We start from the raw sequence: 21272 nt of genomic DNA, 5'->3' as shown, positions 1-21272 counted from the left end.
ATATAGTTAAATTCAGTGATTACTGTTCTTGCCATCAAACAATGATTACCCCTCTTCCTCCTTAGAAATCAATTACCAATTTTTTTTTACACTGCAAACTTAATTCTTACCTAGCTACAAGTTTACTTCACTGTCTTAATAAGCAGATATCCTTAAAAGATCCAATTTATACAATGCATTTACATATTTGTTTTCTTACCTCAATATTATGCTATTTGGTTATTTTATTAACTATACACTCATTTCGTCTTTCAAAACCCACACTTAGTGTATGAAGTGTTTGAGATGCCAGTAACGGGCACTATGTATTGGTAAAGAGCTCTCTTTTTGGTACAAAGGAAGCAGAATCTTAATTGGCAATTTTGTATACTTCCTTCCTCAGAGAAAAAATTCTACCATTTAAGTAAATATTCTGTCAAAATTTTGGGATTGTTAATATTTAACATACATATTCAGGAGCACATTCTATAAAGTATAATAAAAAATATCCTAGATTGATTTTTCACTTATATGCAATGGCAAGAACTCAATAAATATTTCTTTAGATTCTCAGCATTTATCTTTGACTCAAAGCTTTCAAGTCAAATTTCAAGTCTTCTTTAAAAGGTAAAAAGCATGCTATGGATTTGTTTTAAACAGGTTTGAGGAACATTTGTTATTCACTAGTTAATCACTATTAAAATCTGTACAACTTTCACTTACATTTGATTCTTTGCAGCTTGCCTCTGAGCTTTTCTTTCTTTCCTTTTCTGATCTGGTGGCTTAGCAAAAACAATTTCAATATTTTCTCCCTCCAAGTCTTTGCCATTCATTTCTTCCATAGCCTTAAAAAAATTAGGCACTGATGAATACAAAAGACCTTTCACAACTGTGATTTATTTAAAGTTAAAAAGAAAAATCATTTATCATTAATCTCAAGAGGATGAGACAAAACAGGATTCTTTGATTTAAAAACGAATATTTTTGACTTAGTTTAGCGAGGCAATCTCCCAAGGCCAATAAAGGTAAGCTTGAATAGATTACACGACCTCTGAGTTTCCTTCAATTTTCTAAAACCTTCTGATTTTAGGATAACTAAAAATCATTAGCGGCTAATTAGATACCTATTATTCCCCCAGTTATTTACCTTGACAGCACCATCTCGTTCATCAAAATGAATGAAAGCATAATCTTTTAATTTCTTCACTCGTTCCAGTTTCCCAAACTGACTAAATGCCTTTTCTAAAATCTCTTCTGTTACAGTATTAGCCAGGTTGCGTACAAACAGCACTTTTACCTGAAATTTAAGAAACAGAAACTTCTATATATTTCCAAACAATTAAATTTCCAAGATGCCACCATCCCAACCCTGCAAACTTAACTTTAGTCACAATCCATTAGAAATATAAACTAGACTAAATTTTCAACTCATTTGGGCAAACATTAAGGCGCTACTGAATTTAATGGGCAAAATTCTAAACAGATATCTCAAAGATGCACAGATGGTGACTAAGCATAAGAAAAGATGCTCAGTATCACATATCACATGTCATTAGGGAATTGCAAATTAAAACAGTGAGATATCATTACAAAGTATTAGAACGACCGGCCAAAATACAAAACACCAACACCATCGAATGCTGTTGACAATGTTGAACAACATATTCACCGCATTAGAATGCAAAATTATACAATTTTGGCAGCTTCTTACAAAACTAAACTTACTTTTGTACCATATGATCCACTAATCACACTCTTTGGTACTTACTCAAAAGAGGTGAAAACATGTCCACACAAAAACCTGCATATGGATGTTTAGCATACCTTAATTCATAATTGCCAAAACTTGGAAGCAACAAAGCTGTCCTTCAGTAAGTGACTGGATAAATTTCAGTTCATTCAGACAATGGAATAATACTTAGTACTAAACAAGAAATGAGCCATCAATCCATGAAAAGACATGGAGTAAAAGAAGGTATCTTAAATGGTTACATACTATATGATTCCAACTATGTATGTGACATTTGGAAAAGGAAGGACAAAGCTATGGAGATAGTAAAAAGAGCAATATTTGCCAGGAATGAAGGAGAAGAGATGAAGAGGCAACCATGGAGAATTCTTAAGGCAATAAAAATATTCTGTATGATACTATGATAATGGATACAAGACATACATTTGTCAAATCTATAGGATGTAGAACACCAACAGTAAATCCTAATGGAAAGACTGAATTATAAAACTTTTCATTTGGATCACTGATTACAACAACGTACCACTCTAGCAAGGATACTGATAGTGGAGGAGGCTGTGCAGGTATGGTGGCAGATGTGTATGGGAAACCACTGTACTTGCTGCTCAAAAACAAAACACGCTATGCACAGCATTTCCTGAAGTGAAGTGAAGAGTTGCTCAGTCGTGTTTGACTCTTTGTAACCCATGGAATTCTCCAGGCCAGAATACTGGAGTAGGTAGCCTTTTCCTTCTCCAGGAGATCTTCCCAACCCAGGGACTGAACCAGGGTCTCCCTGCATTGCAGGCAGATTCTTTACCAGATGAGCCACAAGGCAAGTCCTAGTACTTTCCAGTAGTTATTATTTTACAATCAAAATGGAGGTGGCTATTTCCTAATAGTGTGAATACTGCTCCTGCTAAGTCGCTTCAGTCGTGTCCAATCCTGTGCAACCCCAAAGATGGCAGCCCACCAGGCTCCCCCATCCCTGGTATTCTCCAGGCAAGAACACTGGGGTGGGTTGCCACTTCCTTCTCCAATGCATGACAGTGAAATGTGGAGGTGAAGTCGCTCAGTCACATCCAAGTCTTCATGACCCCTTGGACTGCAGCCTACCAGGTTCCTCCATCCATGGGATTTTCCAGGCAAGAGTACTAGAGTGGATTGCCATTGCCTTCTCCAAACGTGAATACTATGCCATCTTAAAAAGCAGCTGAACTTAACAAAGCAAGTCAAAACTAACTGAAACCCTTCATAGAGAAGAATATTCAAAGCATTGTTAAGATAAATTCTTCCAATCCTGAAAGATCCTCAAAATACAACTACAAATTTAACCTGGCTAAAAAACATTATCACTTCCTCCTAAAAGTAGCATCTGAATTTCTTAATCTTAGAGGGCTAACGAAAGCTTAATAAGCCAAAGAAAAAAAGAATGAATCCTAAGTATCTCTGTCTTCAAGAATATTTACTGTTTAATATTCACAACTCTGATACCTCACACTCCTTTCCTTATTTAAGTGAACTCACTCTATTTGCTGGCCTATCACCATTAAAGAAGATTCTTAAAAAGACAAAGGGTGGAGTAACTTAACTGTGAGCTGCACTGGTAAAGTGGTAAAGTGTTGACTCAAGAGATATTTGTTCTCATAGATGTCTCAACAGACTGCTGAAGCAGGATACCTAATAATAGCTAAACCTTGTAACTGCAGCAGCTCTGCTGAGGCCAGTACAGTTCACTATTTTTAGGAGTAGGACTTTTAACATAAAAACCATGTAATCAAATGGCGCCATTCTCAAAAACTTACAGAAATTTCTTTTTGAATCCACACAAAAATGAAAGTCAGTCATCTCCACAGCACGTAGGCTAACTACTTCACGAGAGTTATGATGCTACACAACTATGGCTGAGGGTCCATGAATAATTTCTGTATTCACCCTCCATGCACTTGTTATTTACTTCTGGTGTGTGGCCTTTAACACAGAACACTTCTCTCACTTTCAAAGCACAGTGTAAGAAAGCACACAGTTTTCCTCCACTCTCTAAAGCCTCCTGCTGCTCCCACCAACACCACACAGAACAATCTTAACCCAACTGTCATTACCTTTGCCATAACCTCAGGATCGGGGTCTTCTATAGGATCAGCCCATTCAACAGTTCCAACATTTCCCCAGACCTTGACTTTACCACTCATTAACCTACGTCTTGCCTGCGCAGCTGTTTTGTGATCTTCATATTCAAGGAAACAAAAGCCTCTGTTTTTTTTCTTGTCGTCTGGTTGGTGGTATAAAATGACGTCTGTAAGACCCTCTGAAAGGAAGCAACCATTCCAGGGAAATTAGATAAAATAAACAAGAATAAGCAGACTAGAAGATTTTTTTGCTAATATTATACTTAAATATCAAAATGAGAACTAATCTCTTATCTTCACAAGAGATAATATACTGAAAATATCGGTCCAGATATATTAAAATATGTATTTTAATATATATAAAAAAATACTCAAAATTCTGTCCAGCTCAAAAATACTGGTCCAGATAATTTACCTAATCCACACTTTCCCAAGTATTCCTAATGCAAAAATCTCCATTAAAAAAAAAAAAAAAAGGTACCCTTTTTACTTAGACCTGAGGATTATTCTGCTTCCATTAATTAGACAACAGAGAGGCTTGAAATCTTTACAAAACTCTTTTAGGAAAACCAGAAATATAAAATGTTTCATCCCATCCAAGTAAAACCTAATTTTTAATGGCACTCTCCTGGCCTTAGATATCAGTATGTTTATGTCAAATGAAATAGACTATCTTAGTATTGTATAAGAATTTCAAATGATCCTGAAAACTGGTAACAGGCTGATAATTTGCTAAATATATTCTAGGCAGATAAAACTGTTTTCTTATAAAAGCCTGTCACTTGGAAACTTTAATTCAAAGACAATGTAGGCTCTCTGCTTATAGCAAGAGTACTCACTATTCCTATAATTTGGAAAATCAAGTCATTACCTACCAAATATTTTTACTAAGAATGTCAACCAGAACCTCAACATGCATAAAAACACACAAAGAAATACAATCTTCCAAAACAGGAAGCACAACAATGATTGTGCAGATTGAGTTCAAATCCCAGATGTATTCCTTACTAACTATCTAACATTCAGCAAGTTATTTCCCAAAACCTTCTGATTCCATGTCTGAAATATGCAGATACCTATCTTACATGGCTATAGAAAGAATAAAATGAATCAATAAATGTAGTGCTTAAAACAGTGCTTGGCACATAGAAGTCTGCAATTACCTTAAGTGTTACAACTTGCACCTCCTTCCAAATAAATCCAACTTACCTGTTACTTTGCTAAATTCTTCAAGAATCTGTTCCTTGGTTTTACTCTTAGGAATAGAGCCCACAAAAAGCCTGTTGTTGGCAACCGAGATGCAGACACCAATGTGTTTTCCAGAACGAATTTCGTGATTATTATACTGAAAGGGGGAAAAGTGCACCATGTTTTAAAAATACTTAAAATATCCTATGACAGGTGCTTATTACAGAAAGACACACAAATCCCATACAGAAAAGCAAGATCTTTTAACAAACTAAGAATTCAACACTTAAGTTTATCAAGTATCCTTTAAAAATTATAATCTGAGACACAGGAAGACTGTAACAACAAAACACTGATCACGTTTATGAACTAAACCAAAAATTGTCAAGTCCTTGAAATTTAGCAAATCTGATAAGATTCCAATCTTTAAGCAGCTTAAATTCCAAATTACTGATTACACAATACCTTGTTTTCTACTTAAATGCATCCTGCTGACTATTTCCATGTAAGGAAAATAGATTCAAATTGTCAACAAGCTTTCTGTCTTTCTGTTAATCAGCACTTCAATCTTATTTTTCCATCTCCCCTAACCACTCATAAAAAGTTACAATAATGATTCTTCAGCTTCAAATCCTTAAGTCTAAAAGAAGAATCTCACTATTCTGAATCCGGCTGTACATTCCACCCCCCCGCCCCTTCATTTTCATCAAGCCTATGATAACACTGGAGAAAGACAAGTAGATTATGGTTTAAGTATAGAAGCAACTATAAAACTATAGTAAAATGTAAACAATCTTCAAGTGACCATAAATCATAAAAGGCAACAAAACCATAGAGGCAAAACCCAAAAAGCTCCTATCCCTGTTATTCTGATTCTTGTGCAACAGGTACATAAGGTATGAGTGAAGGAAGTACAACTAAGTCAGAAAATTGATTCCTCACTGTCCCTTTCTCCATTATCTCCAGGTATTCAAAATTAAACATGAAGTTCAATCATCTTTCCCTCCAGTTCAGTTTTGTACTTTTTACCCCAACTCAGTTCATACTTGGCCAAGTCTCTGGTCATCATTTTGAACTGTGGTGTTGGAGAAGACTCTTCAGAGTCCCTTGGACTGCAAGGAGATCAAAGCAGTCAATCCTACAGGAAATCGGTCCTGAATATTCATTTGAAGGACTGATGTTGAAGCTGAAACTCCAATACTCTGGCCACCTAATGTGAAGAGCTGACTCAGTGGAAAAGACCCTGATGCTGGGAAAGAGTGAAGGCAGGAGAAGGTGACGACAGAGGATGAGATGGTTGGATGGCATCACCAACTCGACAGACGTGAGTTTGAGTAGGCTCTGGGAGTTGACAGGGAAGCCTGCCAAGCTGCAGTCCATGGGGTCGCAGAGAGTGGGCAACTGAACTGACTGACTAGTCAGTCAATCATGATCCCAAGATTACCTCTATTCTTTACACTTATGCCAGAGACATTCTTTTTTTTTAATCACAATTTTGCCTATTAGGAAAAAAATATCCCTCAACGACTCCCCATCAGCAAAACAAAGTTCAAATAGCTGAACATCAGTAAGCCCATCCTAAAATTCCTCCCGCTTCTTCCCTTTCTTCACACTATTGTAATCGTGGCTAATGATGTCAGTTCTCACACTGCTACGCCTCTGAATATAATGCTTTCCCTGAAACTTCACCATGGAAATCTCTTCTGCATACCTGTAGATTTGAGCACAACCAAATACTTTGCGATCCCTAAATTCTGTAAGGATCAATAAAAACACCGTTCTATGTTAACACAGATCAGTAGTTCTCAACAGGTGTAGATTTTGCCCAGGGAGGGAGGAGGCACGTTTGACAATATCTAGACAGATTTTGGTCAACTAGACCTCGTGGCTTAGAGGTGAAGAATCCGCCTGCCAATGCAGGAGAGGCAGGTTCCATACCCTGAGAAGAAAATGGCAGCCCACTCCAGTCTTCTTGCCTGGGAAACCCCATGGACAGAGAAGCCTGGTGGGCTACAGCCCATGGGATCACAAAAGAGCTGGACATGACTTATTGACTATAAACAGGCAGATTTTGGTCAACTAGAGGTGGGACTTACTGTTAGTATTTAGTGGGTAAGTAGAGGTCAGAGATGTTACCAAACATCCTTAATTCACAAAATAGCCCAGCATGATAGCTATCTAGTCTAAAATAGTGCTGAGATTAAGAAATACTGCCCTGGACTTTGTTTTCCCATACTATTTGTATTTAGACCAAGCACCTCTTAAAAGTAGAAATATGCAGTTATCTGCAGATAGTAGACCTATGGTTGAATCCATCATTGCATGGGATTATGGACAATGAGACTACAATATCCCACCACACAAGTAAGTGAATCTAAGAACACAATAAACTATTTAAGACATGTACATTCCCTAGATTTTTACACATAAGCATCAAATAGCCAGCCTTAGCAACAAATCAATGACTTTCAATTTGGTCATTTAGTCTGTAATTCCAGAAGTTGACCAAGGAAAAAAGAGAAAGAGGAGTTACTCTGAAGATGACAGAATTTGGTATCACTTTCCCTTTTTTGTATTTTTGTTTTCCAAATATTCTAAGACCAGGGGCTATGTACTTAATAATGCTGCTTCAAAATGGTGATAACTGTTGCCATTATTTTCTATATAAGCAAAGTTTCTTCCCTTCTAACCTATCCTCACCAGCCCTGCTCTGGTTAATCAAGGTAGGGTAGGTAGAAGGTATTTAAAATGACAGTAGTCTGAACAACTGTCAGACCTGGTGGGTTCCCAGGTAACACCAGAGGTAAAGAACCTGCCTGACAGTGCAGAAGATGTAAAAGACACAGGTTTGATCCATGGGTGGGGAAGATTCCCCTGGAGAAGGAAATGGAAACCCACTCCAGTATTCTTGCCTAGAGAATTCCATGAACAGAGGAGCCTGGTGGGCTATAGTCCATGGGGTAGCAAAGAGCCAGACACAACTGAAGCAACTCAGCATTCATTCATTCAGTCTGACCAATAGGAAGCTATGAATATTTAGCAGGATTTATAAAGAAAACTGTAACTCTTCATCCACATTTTTTTTTAATTTAAAAAATGGAAACATTTTTAACTGACCCATAGAGAGTAAACTGGCTCTCCAGTGAAGTCATTAAAGGAAAAAAGACTCTGGGCATATTGTCCAAATGAAGCAAAAGTAAACATTTTCAAAGCAATGTCCGCATCTACAGATTAAGCATGCACTTTTCCATGTATATTTTGAGTTAACTTTTCTTACTCTAGCATTTTTAAGGCCAATCTATCATCTTAAAGTCAAAATTAAACTTTACATCCTAGCAAGTGAGTAACAGTGACTTAAGACTGTAGAAAGGCATTACAAACAACTGTTCTGATGCTTACTAGAGATTCTAATTTAATGCTGATAAACCCTTACTCTCAAGGGTTAAGTAATCAGGACTATATAATGGTATCAAGATAAACAAAAAAATGTCTTTTCCAAACTAGGAAAGTTGGCACTGAAATTAACACGTTTTAGAAATCTAGCTTTCAGATCCAGTAGCACAGTGAGGTAATCAAATAAAACAAAGATGAACCAATATAGTTTCAGTATTTCAGAACACCAAAATGAACTGTACAGCCTGGAACATTCCCATCACCCAGGCTCAAAAACACCAAGTCACTCTTTCCTTGCCTCATAGCCAATCAGTCAACAAATCCCGAGAAACTCAGCAACCTCAGATTTGGAATCTGATCCAGAAGTAGTTGCTCAGTCCTAACTCTCCTTATAGCAGCGAAACAGCTGCCTCCCAAGCCTGTCCACGTAAGTCTTCTTTACATTGAGTCAAACCTACTTCCCTAAAAATTCTCCAATGAATCTATTTCCTCCTCCAAATGAGGCACTTCACATACCTACACACAATGCTTACAACTCAGTCCTCTTTGCTTGGCTAATCATTCCTTCTCTGAAATTGGAAAGTGCCTCCAGGAGTGCCACGAAACAGTGACATTCATAACACAACAACACAAATGCAGGCTAAGACTGAGGAGTCTAGAGTAAGCTGGAGACTATTCTAACACTTCTAAACACCGGCTTCTATAACATGCAGTCCAAGATTATCTCAGCTTATTTGGCAATCATACCACACTGCTGAAACACTACAGTTTACTTGTGAGTAAGTTGTGTATAGGACTTGACTTTCAACCCCCCTCAATTCCACCCTTCTGATACAAACTACTGTCCCAGGCTATCAAAATCTTTCAGATCCTTATTTTGTCATCCCCCATGGCATTTATCACTACATGTAGATTCAAGTCACCAAACATCTCAATCAGTCCAACTATACCCTCATTCAAATCACTGATAAGGAAAAAAGAAATACCATCTATAACATATTTACATTATGCAACCTACACTAACACTCAAAACTTCAATGGTACCATGCAACTCAGTCCAGTAGTCAATGACTACTGCCTTTTAGCATTCACTTAAACAAGTTTCATCTTTCTTCCCACAAATCACTGCTTCAACTCATCTATTTCCTTCACTTCCCTCCCTATTCAAACCTCTTTAGGACAAAGCCTTCTCCATCAACCCCAACTCAAAGCAATCTATCCCTTCATCCTTCCCTTACCCTGTGACCCACCAGCTTCCACTTTAATTAGTTGTAGTTAGCCTCTCATGTTCCAGAAACCCCAAAGTCAAGAACTGGATCAAACTACTTGTACACTCATAGTTAAAGTTTTCATGTTATTCACAGTGAACATTTGCTAATTGCTACTTAAAATACTTTGTGGACCTCTCTTGTCAGCTGCATTCATCAAAGTGGTTGTACACTGGTGTATACAACCACTGTGGTGAATAAACCATCAGTGGCTATTAAAGTCACAACTCTTAACGTGTAAATAGAGGTCAGTATTCCAGTCTTCGCAAGAAGTTTTTTTCAGTAAGACACTTACAGTGTATTGGACCATAATGGGCACTTGCAGAGCCAGTTGCCCTGGGCTCCAATTCCAGAAGCACACATACAAATACACATACACACCTGCCTGCGTTCCTCTTGGACTTTGTGACAACACCAAATGCTACAGAGGACAAAGTGTCACCCTCCCCATGAATCTATATTAATCCCTAGGGCTGATGGTAGCAGAGAACAATTGCAAATGAAAGCGAGAAAATCTTTGAATAAGACAGCACTGGTCAGCCGGTCAGGTTATTTATCCAGTACCTATTCTATAGTGGCACTGTTCTGAATGTCAGGGACGCAGAAAAAAAGCAAATTCTCTGAAGGGAAGAGAGATGCAAATAATGTTACAAAGTCAAGAAATAATTTTAAGTACATCTAAACATTCTTTTTTTAAATCATGTTCAGTATACTATCATGGGGCAAGTGGGTAGTAAACCTTTCTTAGAAAGGCCCTCTAAGAAAATCTGATTGATAAGAAGGCAGCAGCTGGGCTAACTGGAAGAAGTGGTGGAAAGCCCAGAAGGCAAACTTGAGTTGGAAATGGTCATAGCTTTTGAGGAGAACAAAAAAGGCAAAGTATGGATGGAACGGTCATAAAGAAGAGTAGGAGGAGAGAGGTTAAGCAGAAACTTGAGCAGATAGAGCCTTGTTTAGAAGCCATTATTCTCAGGATGGGAATGCTGCGATCTAACCTACATGGCTAAATGGTAAAACCGTAAAGGGGCAACGGAAAGCAATGAGACTAGCTAGGACTCTTCAAATGGTACCTCAGGCTAGGGTGGTAGCAGGAAGATGGTACAAACTGGTTAGATACCAGAAATAAACTTGGCAGCAGAGAAGACTCACACTCAACACCTTTTAAGACCACCTAAACCACTACACAAACAATCAGGCTCACTGGCAACATAACATATACTGCTGGTTTAAACTGTTATGTCCAGTTAACAGTACTGCTAAGTCACTTCAGTCGTCTCCGACTCTGCGACCCCATAGACGGCAGCCCACCAGGCTCCCCCGTCCCTGGGATTCTCCAGGCAAGAACACTGGAGTGGGTTGCCATTTCCTTCTCCAATGCATGAAAGTGAAAAGTGAAAGTGAAGTCACTGTCTGTCCGACCCTCAGCGACCCCATGGACTGCAGCCTCCAGGCTCCTCCCTCCATGGGATTTTCCAGGCAAGAGTACTGGAGTGGGGTGCCATTAAGAACACGCTAAATAAACCAAACCTGCATGGCCCTGGGCAATCCACCCGGTCTATTTATTCACTGTAGAAAAAAGTTATTTCACTTACCTTGAAGAATGGTTTGCAGTGGTATTTAAAAGTAATAATGTGGCACAGAGCACAGCTCCTGCGCCTTAACAAGCAACAAGTGGCAGCTATCAAACACCTTCCCATAAATTTAGATCTTGCTTCCACAACTAGACTATCATCATTTACAGATACATTTTCTTATTCCCCCAAATACAAGGCAAATGTTAGCTGAAAACAGGGTGACTAAGAAGTTTGCAGTTGCTTCTAACTTCAAGTCTCTTCAGCTGTTAACATCAACCCATTTCTACAATTCAGATGCAAATTTAAAATCTACATTTTTTATTGGAGGTCATTGTCAAATTATATACATCAAAAAATAAGACCGAATATATAAACTATCTCAGTCTAAGGTATGTCTCAAGATACTCAAAGTATAGGAAAGCAAAAAATGATGCTGCTTCAATCTTGTCTGATCTACAATCTAAAAAAGACATTTTCTCAACATTTGATTATGTACATCTAGAACAGTTCAACTATCTTATACAAAAACTTCTTTGATAAAGCTGTAATTCAAGTAGACTTGTGATATGACACAACTAGGAACAGTCTTCAAAATACGCTCCCTTAAAAAACACATCTGGGGTGTTACATCCAGGAGTCAAAACAAGGTAGCATAAAACATCCAAATCAACTTCAGTTTTTTATTTCTCTAGAATGTTTCATTTCCTCAAAAGCCTAGTCCTTTCTTTTACTGTTGTACTAAGGCAAGTCTCCCAATTCTATCACCATAATCCTAGCTATGGTAAAACATCTCTTCAGAAAAAGCAGTAAGAATACATCCAATTCATCCCAGTACTAAGACTATCTTTAAAAAGACACCAAAGTGCAGAGCCTCCTACTGATTAGACAGCAAAAAGTAAATATTCCCCCAGATAAGGACTCAAATTCAAACCCAGAAAAAAAATGTAAAAACATTTGTTTAGGACAAGAGCTGTTTCTAGACCAATCAAAATAGCTGTTTGACTATCTGGAAATTTCTGCGTTACAGTCAAAAACTTAACTATGTTATTAAGACTACTCTAAGCCTACAGCAATGCAATTTTGGACTATATTATGTTAAGCCAAGGCAACTGCCCAAACTGAAACATATTTCATGTGTATTTATTGGCACTCAAAATTGTCATGTTAGGACTGGTTTATGTATCTTCTTCTAATTATGGTTTCTTTACTATAAAGATTCTGAACATCACCTAGAAATACTCTAGTGAGGACCTACCATAATTGGTGTATTTTGGCAGCAAAAATTTAGTCAAGTGTTGGTTTAATAATTCCTATTAAAAATAATAAATACACGTATCATTACTTATAACACTAAGTAATCACACCACTAAACAAAACTAAGCTTTATGTAATACCTAGTAAATAAACTGGGTCTGACATCATTAAATTCTACACAAGCTTTTTGTAGTAAGATAAGATAGCTCATTGCCTTCTCAATCACTGTACATTTCCACATTAAAACTTGCTGCTACTTTACTACTATCTGGCAAAATGTTCTTTTAGATTCAGCTGAATGATTTCTACAGTTTATCTTTCCAGAACCCTAAAAAGTTCTCAATTTCACTTGAACTGTTTAAACTAAAATCTTGACAGTTAATGGGACGCTAGAGCTATATACTCTCCCTTCTGTAATAGCATCCTTGGAAAGAAGGGAAAAATCAGCCTTGATTTAAACAGAAATATCCAAAAACCTGAATTCTTTATTCTTCCCAAGTAGCATACTTTTCTAATGTTAACCTTACAATATTCAATTACACACACCAATAGAAAGATGCAAGCTATATAGAAAGCTAAATGGAGTGTATTTGTTTCCTTTTTCTCCTTAAGGCTTGCCTGAAAATGTGATATAGATGATGGTGAGGAAAGAAAAAATAAAATTCAGGAATAATCAGTCTAAGAATTTCAAGTTTGCCAGAATTACCCATATAACACGTAAGTCAGACAGTGCAAAACAAATTATCTGCCATAGTGAACCATTTACAAAAGTTCCTCCCCAGCTGCACTTTTTGATAGATTTCTTGGATTGAAATTAACTTATGACATCTTCAACTACAAAATATAGAAACCACTTGAGTCACAGAATTTAATAAAACTAATTTGAAGGAGTTATATAAGCCATAACTTGAAATATTAAAGTTCTTTAAATTGGGAATATAACTAGGTCCTCACCTGACATCTGCTATTTTTAAATCAAATACTGCCATTCACCATAAAATCCCTATTTCATTAACTAGAAAGTTATCATCATAATGTCTTCATGAAACATTTCTAAAAAGGGATAGCCAGATATGGCCCAACAGGAGCCCGGTCTACTACAGTTACTTTCCTACACCTTTTAACATTCCTAAAATTAAAAAAAAATCACTAAGCCAAATGTTTCAAAGAACCAGTAACTATAACTCCACCACACTACCTTATAGATCCCGAGTCAGTTCAACTATACCCGCAAAAGATACTGCTATAACGTGTACACGGAAAATGTGAAAGACAGTGCCTAATCAGCACTTCAAAAACATTCAGTTAACACAATAAGAAAAGGCCTGGCTTTAATTATAAACAGCAAATGTGAAGACTGAAAGAAAAAAAAAACTCACCAGTTTAACAGCCTCCTGAGCTGCTTCTTTTGTACAAAAAGTGACAAACGCATAACCTCTATTGAGACCTGTTAGTGGATCCATCATTAAACGAAGATCCCATATAGGTCCAGCTTTTTCAAACAATGGAACAAGTTCATCCTCAAACAGATCTCTTGGAATCTTCCCCACAAATATCTGTAAATTAAATATGCAGTAAAAACCATGGAGAATTTCTATAAGAAACCAGACACGTGTACATTTACTACAAAGGGTACAAGTTTTTAGTTTCTTTACCTCAGTGCCAACAGAAGGCTGCTGACCTGAATAAACGGAATCTGGAGGCGGTCCCCCATACTTCCTCTGTCCAGTGGTCACATCGAGTGTGTAGCCTGTTCTTTCCAAGAGTGCCTTAAAAAGTTGAAAATGTCATTAATATATTTCATTCATAAGACCACACCCGTGCAGCAAGCAGTTATGAAAAAATCAATTTTGTTCAAATCTTTCCATTTATGTTGGCAGTATTCCCTACTAACAGGTTTTTGTTGTCTGTTTTAGAACTCTTTTAATGTGTGCTTATAATTCATAATATGTGCTAATTTATAATGAAAGTTTCAGGATCCTGGTCAAGTAATTTTCTGGTCTCCAATTACTGAGCAATGCTTAGTGAACAACACAAAATATTGATTCATCAACTCTGAAGGCAAGGTTTATCTATTCTGCCCTTCTAAAAAATGACTGCATAATTAAGCTGAAATTCTCTCCTGAAGGAGGAGGTGAGTAACTTCTCTCTCCCAAACCTAGCTTTCTTACCCAACAAATTTCCCAGTAACCCACACTCCGAGGTACCTACTGCCATTCTGGGAGTTTCACCAACCTTTACAAATTACACTCCTCCAACTAAATCCAGAAACTTAAGAGGAGATGCAGGAAAAATAACCTCTTATTCATTTGACATTCAAGTACCATGCTTCACAGGACAGCATGGATCACTCAGAGCCAAAATGATTTTTGGAAACTTTATGAAACTGCAACACGATATAATCTCTACACATTAGCTCCCTAAAAGTGAACTGTTAAAATTTAAACAACTTATATTTAACTCAGAGCATAAAAAGATTCTTTTTATCTCTTATTATAAGCAAAACAGTAGAAAGTAGTCGTCCACTGTTAGCCTAAGGAAAAAGCAAGATTATTCCTTTTCCACCATCTCACCCACAATGCACAAAACTAGTTTTCTAAATAAAAAGAATCTAATAATTAGCTGATAAACTTTGAAATAAACTAATATCAAGCACATGATAAAACTTATCAGAATGCTGTTAAGTGATGGGGGGAGGAGCACTTTAGTCCTTAAATGAAAAAGACTGGACAGATTTTATTTCTACCAACTCTTTGTGACCCCATGGACGTAGCCTAAAAAGCTCCTCCGTCCATGGAATTTTCCAAGCAAGAGTACTGGAGTGGGTTGCCATTTCCTACTCCAGGGGATCTTTCCCAACCCAGGGATCAAACCCAAGTCTCCCGCGTTGCAGGCACACACTTTACCTTCTTAGCCATCAGGGAAGTCCTTATTTCTACCCAAAGAACATTAAACAGTTATGGAAAGATACTGTAATTGATAAGAACTCTATTCCTAAACTCTCTTAACAAAAAAGTCCACAAAGTGGTACACGTTTTAAGCAGTCTTTTTCTACTATACCCAAATATATTTGCTTAACAGTGCAATATTGGGTTAGTAACAAAAATAAACTCAAATCTCTTACTATCACATAAACTAAACCATTAAATGGTTCATCTTTCCTTTTTCCCCTATGCAATCCCTGTGCTTCTTTCACTTAAATCTTCATACAACCCAAATAATATGTTTTATGTCAATCCCTAAAAACAAAAAGGAAACACTTATTCCCTCTGAAAAATAGTCTATAAAAATGTCTGATTTCTTGCCACAATTTAAGTCACACTAAAGCTTTACGCCACTCCCTTCCAAAGACAGAACTGAATGTTTCACAAACTAAATTTCCAACTTTTTATAAAATTTTAATAACTTTCAGTGTAGATTTACTTACAACTGATCTAATTACAATGAGTAACAACTATATATTCCATTTCTTTGGAAAAACTAGATTTATAGTTCAGATACAATTCACTCATTTGAAAGCCTCAATTTTATACATTAACTACTAACTCCATACTTCTCTCTTCCTATACCATTAAAACACAACTGACACCCATCCCTTCCTAATAAGTTATTTTCTTAAACTAGAATCCTTGGTTCAAGAGCAGGGGCAATATGTTAAGAATACTACATTAAAACTAGTATGATCATATTTTCTATGAACCAAAAAATCAACACAAGTAAAAAACACAAAGATCAAAACCTAGTTGACTTTACTACTATGTGACTTGGGTGAGGGCAAAGGAAACTTCTCTCAGCCTCAGTTTCTTCATTTACACGTCTACAGTAATCAATTTTTTCATTAAAAGCTATTTTAGAAATGAACAAATTAGCCTTAAAAACCCACACTAATGAATGAGGAAGAAGGCATTGTTAAAATACTAAACTCATTTAATGCGGGGGCTTGAGAATCCTAAGAAAAGCAGTCAATTGCTAAATGTACACTCTCCATCAGTATGGGGTGAGCTGATCCCTCCCCTTTTGGTTCCACTGTCGGTTAACCTGGACTTGCAGGTTTCATATGAAAAATATGGTGACTGTATTTCTTTAAATCTTTTATTTAGAATACCATTAGTAAAGAATACATGGGTAACAAGCAAAATTTCAAAGTTGTTTAGAAACAGAAACTGTTGAAGGCAGGACACTTCAAAAAATAATAATGAGAAAACATTAACAAATTATCTCATGGTGGTTAACTCAACATTACCACACACACACAAGGAATAATTTCACACCCAAGGAATATTTACCCAAGCTAGAAAATAGTCAAAACAACAAACAAAAAACTTTAAAAACTGAAAGGAGTAAAAAAGAAACTTTTAAAAGCCATACCTTAATTTTTGCTTCATCTGGTCCTTTGCTAGAATCTGCAACTTTGGTCCCCTGTTTTTCTCTCTGCCTATAAGTCTTCATGACTCCACATAAAAAGGCACTTTTGTTCTGTAAAGGAATTTTCCAATTATTTTCAAGAGTAAGTCTTAAATATACCTAACTGAATAAAAGTCAAAACTACTTTTTTTTTTTTACAATCATACCAAATTAACGTTACCTGAACATGAGAGAGATCACTGTCTTTAAACTGCTGAAGAACTGCCAATGCGCCGTCTTCATTGAATTCTTTTAAAGCTTCGATAGCTCTTTCATCTAAATCGCTATGTGCAACCAGCCCTGGAGAAGAAAAAACTTAATTAGTTGTCAACTTTTAATATTTTTAGAAAGTTTTTTTTTTAAAGACCATGTTTGCCAGTGCAGGTGCCAACTACAAATTCTTCCATTCCTCTTTATCTATATAATGAAAAACACACATACCTTAGCCATTATGAACTAAAGAAGGCCTCTCAACCATACTTAAAATAACGAGTCAACTTTTTTATCTTATCCTAAGTCAGGCAGTTCTGAACACCGAGTATTTCTAAGGTAAATACATAGGCTTACAAATTCTAAAATCAACCAACAAAGTACAGAGCATGACACGGGAACCTCCACTCAATTTCAAATACCACTAAAAAAAGCAACAGCCACACCGAGACAGACTGACTACAAGTCTACAATTACCAAGTTATTTAACCAGAATCCTACCACAAAAACACCCCCAAAAGTCACACAGCCTGCTCCCAACATTCAGCAGCTGTTGCTACCTGCTACCATCATATACTTAACCATCTGGCCATCCAGCCTTTACCACCTAACCCTTCCTTCTTCCCTCCCTCTACACACCTTAACCTCTAGTTCACAAGAACCTACTAGCACAACAAGGCAAAAACTCCAGGTCCCACACTTCTTGGAAACCACAAAAAGTTGCTATTTTAGTTCAAAGCCAGAAATCCAATAGAAAAATTTCATAATGTAATTTTGCAAGTGTTAGTTCTTACCTGCAACGTAAATTTCATCTAGTTTTTCAGCAACTTTCTGTGGTAAACCAGCATCAAGCAATGTCTGAAAATTTTCTGAATGGATAACTGCAGAAGTAGTATCCATGGGCTCTTCAGTACCATTTCCATTAACATGTTCTGTAGCCATGTTTCCAGAGATCTGTTCAAACGCAATAAGCAAAATTAAACTAGGATCTTCAAAAAGGGTAGGACAATATGAGAGCCCCAATCTTGACTTTCTCTATCAATTTCTACACCAGCAAGCCTATACATCCCTTTAAACAGGCCTTAAAGTCACTGTCGCCTGACAAGCCAGATTTGGAGCTCGGGGCACCAAAGGACGGATCCACTACGTTTTTCCTTAGCACCACCCCTGACTCACCTGCTAACACTCCCTAGGAAAAACCACATTACAAATGGAGCCCAACCAGCACGAGGACGAGCCAGCGTGCCACATGCAACTGTGCCCGTACAGAGAATGAGGTGTGTGTGGAGCAAGCAAAGCTGGGCTTTTCCCTCTCAAAGGTAAACCCCCAAAGTGCGCGCTTTTCCCGCCTGCCGCTTAAAGATCAGTAACAACAGCCAGCGAAGAACAAAGCGCTCACACAAGCTACCTTCCCACCTCCCCGCTTCTCCACCCTTCACCCCCGCACCCCAAAGCCCGCCCCCGACTCCGCACCCAGAGCGGCAGCCTCACCGCCGCGGCCACCGGGAACCCATTAGAAACACGTGCTCCGCGCCTTCAAATGTCCTACAACTTCCTTCAAACGGCAACCCACCGAATCCCAGGCCAAGACTACCGTCACCAGCTCCCGACAGCAACCCAAAGCCGCGGCCGGAGCCCCCAGCCAGCAGCAGCAGCACAACCTCGCCCCTCGACACCGAGGCCGCGGCGGCGCCAGGCCACAGGCTCTCCCCGCCCCCCAGCGCCGCCGTCTCGGCCGTGACACATGGCTCTCTCTCTGCCCCGGGCGCCGGCGACCCCCGGCCGCCCGCCCGCCCCGCCGAGACGTGCGCCGTGGCGCACGGTACAAGCCCCCACCCCTGGCCGGTCCTGGCAGCGACTGCGGCGCGGGGGCCGCCGGTGCCACCCGCGGGCCGGGGCCGGCAAGCCGGCGGCATGAGGGCGTTCCGCGAACTGCCCCACGCCCGCCAGACCCCAAGCACCACCCAAGCCCGCCGCGCGGCTGCGGGACGGAACCGGCTCCTCTCCGCCCACTCCCGCGCCGCGGCGACGGCCACGACAGCACCAACTCCGCCGCCGCTCGCGGTCCGCGCGGGCCACGGGGCCGCCTCCTCCCTGGAGCGCCGCAGACAAAGCCCGAACAGCGGCAGCACATGGAGGGGAGGAGGAAGTGACGGCGCGGGCCGCGGCCTACTCCCGAGCAGCCCCAGTCAACGTGCTCCCCTCTCCCTTGGAATCCATTTTCCAGAAAAGCCGGTTTCTCCCCGCACCGCCCTCCCCCAGTTCACTCCACAATGTCACGGAGCTCCCTTCCCAGACCCGGGTCCCAGCGGTCGTTACCTCCCCGTTGGGCTGCGGCGGAGGAATCCTGTCCGAGGAGATCCGGTTGCGGGCAACGCGTGCTCGCTGCTCCCTGTGTCCGGCGCGAGTGGAGCTGTTGTAAAATGGCGGCCGAAGCTCACGCCGCTGGCAGCAAACCCGATCCAGTTCCACTCGCCTCCGAGCGCGCTCCCGGTGCGCGCGCGCGCCTCCGCGTGACCCCCCTCCTTTCCTCCCCTCCCTCGCGCGTCCGCTTCTCTCACTCACTCTCTCAGCTCCTGCCCTCCTCCAGCTCCTCCTTCTCCTTCTCCCACCACCACCAGTCTCCGTCAGCCCTCTTCCCTAGGCCCTTCTTCTTCCCCTCCCTGCTTCTTTCTCCCACCGCTCGCACTGTCGTTCGCGGCCGCTCAAGCACAAGTGGCCGCCCTTCCCCTCCTAGATGCACGCTTGCTCACTCGCTCCCTCCCTCGCTCGTTCTCTCGGCCCCGTCCCCCAGTCCCTGCCGAGTCGGCTCCTGTCTTTCTCTCTCCCGCGCTGACGTGACGACGTAGCCTACGCCTCGGGACGCGCGCCCGCGGGTTCCGCCCCCACTCCCCACCACCCTCGGTCCTCATCACACGGGAGGGCGCGAGACCCCGCCCTTCCGCTCCGGCGGCGGCGGAGGGGCCAAGAGTGAATGAAAGGCCCGCCCCTTCCCCTCCCGACACTCCCCCTCCCTCTCCCCTCCGGGTGGGGCGGGGCGGGGCGGGACGGGCCGGCTCAGCGTGTCCCACTCGTTCTCCTTTGTCAGGAGACAGGCATCTCCCCACCCCGCCCCGCCCCACCCCAACCGCGGCACCACGCGCACGCCACCCCCACCGAGCTCCCGCTCGCCCCACCCCCCGTTCAGTCCCGGGCCAGCCGGGAACGGGGTTGGGGGCGCGGAACGCGACTGCAGCTGCCCTGAGAGTACCCACCCGTCCGTGCGCGCCCGGCCCCGCGCCCTCGGCGCCGCGGCCGCGTAGCCGTTCCAGGCGGTGTCCACGCCGCTGCCTCCCCGCGCTCTCCTCGCTCGGGAGGCTGCAGGCGCACGTGTCCCCCGGGGCGGGGCGAGGCAGACAATGGAGCGGCGGGGGAGGGGAGCGGCGCGGAGACCCGCGGACCTTTGGTTCACCTGGCTAGAGGGACCTGAGTGCCCGAGTCGCTCCGGGATGACTGGGTCTCCCTTGCTGGACAATGGGAACTCCGGGGCCCCAGCCCGCGTGGCTTCCCTTCCACGGGAACCTCGGGCGGAGGGAGGGGCGCCCGGGGCTGGGACGAGGAAACCCCGGCTGCTTTTGAAGGGGGACCGGCTGTCTACAGTGGAGCAAGGAGCTGCTCCCGCCTCGGGATGATAAGAAAGCCAGATTTGGAAGCGAAACCGCTGGGTGGTGAAGAGTTGTGCAATACTCCTTTTCAGTCCCTGGCCTTTTAAGCAGTTACGGGCTTCCTCGCAGCACAGTTTGAGCAACTTGGTGCAGCACAAAGCTGCGTGGTTTGGGCAACTGTGAGGCACATATCTGTGTTTCTTTTCAAAAAACTGAAGTGACATTTCTTCTGTAACCGTGTACTAGGTACAAGAAAGACAAGACAAAGACATTTGAATTTCAGACGCGATGTGGATATTAATTTTACTTAATGAAGCTGTAATGAAAAATAGGAAGTGTTCTTTTAATTAAAAAGCAAGCTTATTTTTAAGAGCTTACTGGTTCCCTAAACAATCTATTCTGTGACGACAAATCAGTGGTGCAAGAAAAAGTTAGGTGACTACTCTTCAAAGTGCTTAAACACATCATATGTCAAATTATTCTCATTGGTGCCTGGATGA

At 40.9% G+C, this 21272-nt stretch overlaps 1 protein-coding gene and 1 long non-coding RNA gene across 20 annotated transcripts in view; one reads left to right on the top strand and one right to left on the bottom strand.

Moving 5' to 3' along the window:
* Nucleotides 1-20496, bottom strand: part of SYNCRIP (synaptotagmin binding cytoplasmic RNA interacting protein) — a 26638-nt gene extending 6142 nt beyond the window's left edge. For 4 of the 18 annotated variants that reach the window (XM_086317849.1, XM_086317850.1, XM_086317853.1 and 1 more), the window contains exons 1-10: nt 19448-19967; nt 17923-18082; nt 17100-17218; nt 16883-16990; nt 14170-14283; nt 13894-14070; nt 5047-5182; nt 3811-4016; nt 1127-1276; nt 703-824 (exon numbers count right to left, since the gene is read on the bottom strand). In XM_086317849.1, the coding sequence (XP_086173975.1) occupies nt 703-824; nt 1127-1276; nt 3811-4016; nt 5047-5182; nt 13894-14070; nt 14170-14283; nt 16883-16990; nt 17100-17218; nt 17923-18070 (1280 nt within the window). In that variant the 5' untranslated portion in view covers nt 18071-18082; nt 19448-19967. Of the gene's footprint in view, nt 1-702; nt 825-1126; nt 1277-3810; nt 4017-5046; nt 5183-13893; nt 14071-14169; nt 14284-16882; nt 16991-17099; nt 17219-17922; nt 18083-19447; nt 19968-20382 lie in introns of those variants that run through there. The other 14 variants (XM_086317851.1, XM_086317854.1, XM_086317848.1 and 11 more) reach the window with 7 other exon arrangements.
* LOC147366049 (uncharacterized) overlaps nt 1-21272 on the top strand; it is a 179688-nt gene that overhangs the window by 23986 nt on the left and 134430 nt on the right. The window contains exon 2 of one of the 2 annotated variants that reach the window (XR_015133180.1): nt 5992-6021. The exons of the other annotated variant lie outside the window; for it this stretch is intronic. This is a non-coding gene — a long non-coding RNA (uncharacterized LOC147366049). Of the gene's footprint in view, nt 1-5991; nt 6022-21272 lie in introns of those variants that run through there. 2 annotated transcript variants of the gene reach the window in all.

This window comes from Bos grunniens, chromosome 9 (genome assembly GCF_055505025.1).
Source record: "Bos grunniens cultivar Pamir isolate PY7600 chromosome 9, Bosgru_T2T1.0, whole genome shotgun sequence".
NCBI lineage: Eukaryota > Metazoa > Chordata > Mammalia > Artiodactyla > Bovidae > Bos > Bos grunniens.
The sequence above is the reverse complement of the archived record's forward strand: the minus strand, read 5'-3'. Positions and strand labels throughout refer to the sequence as shown.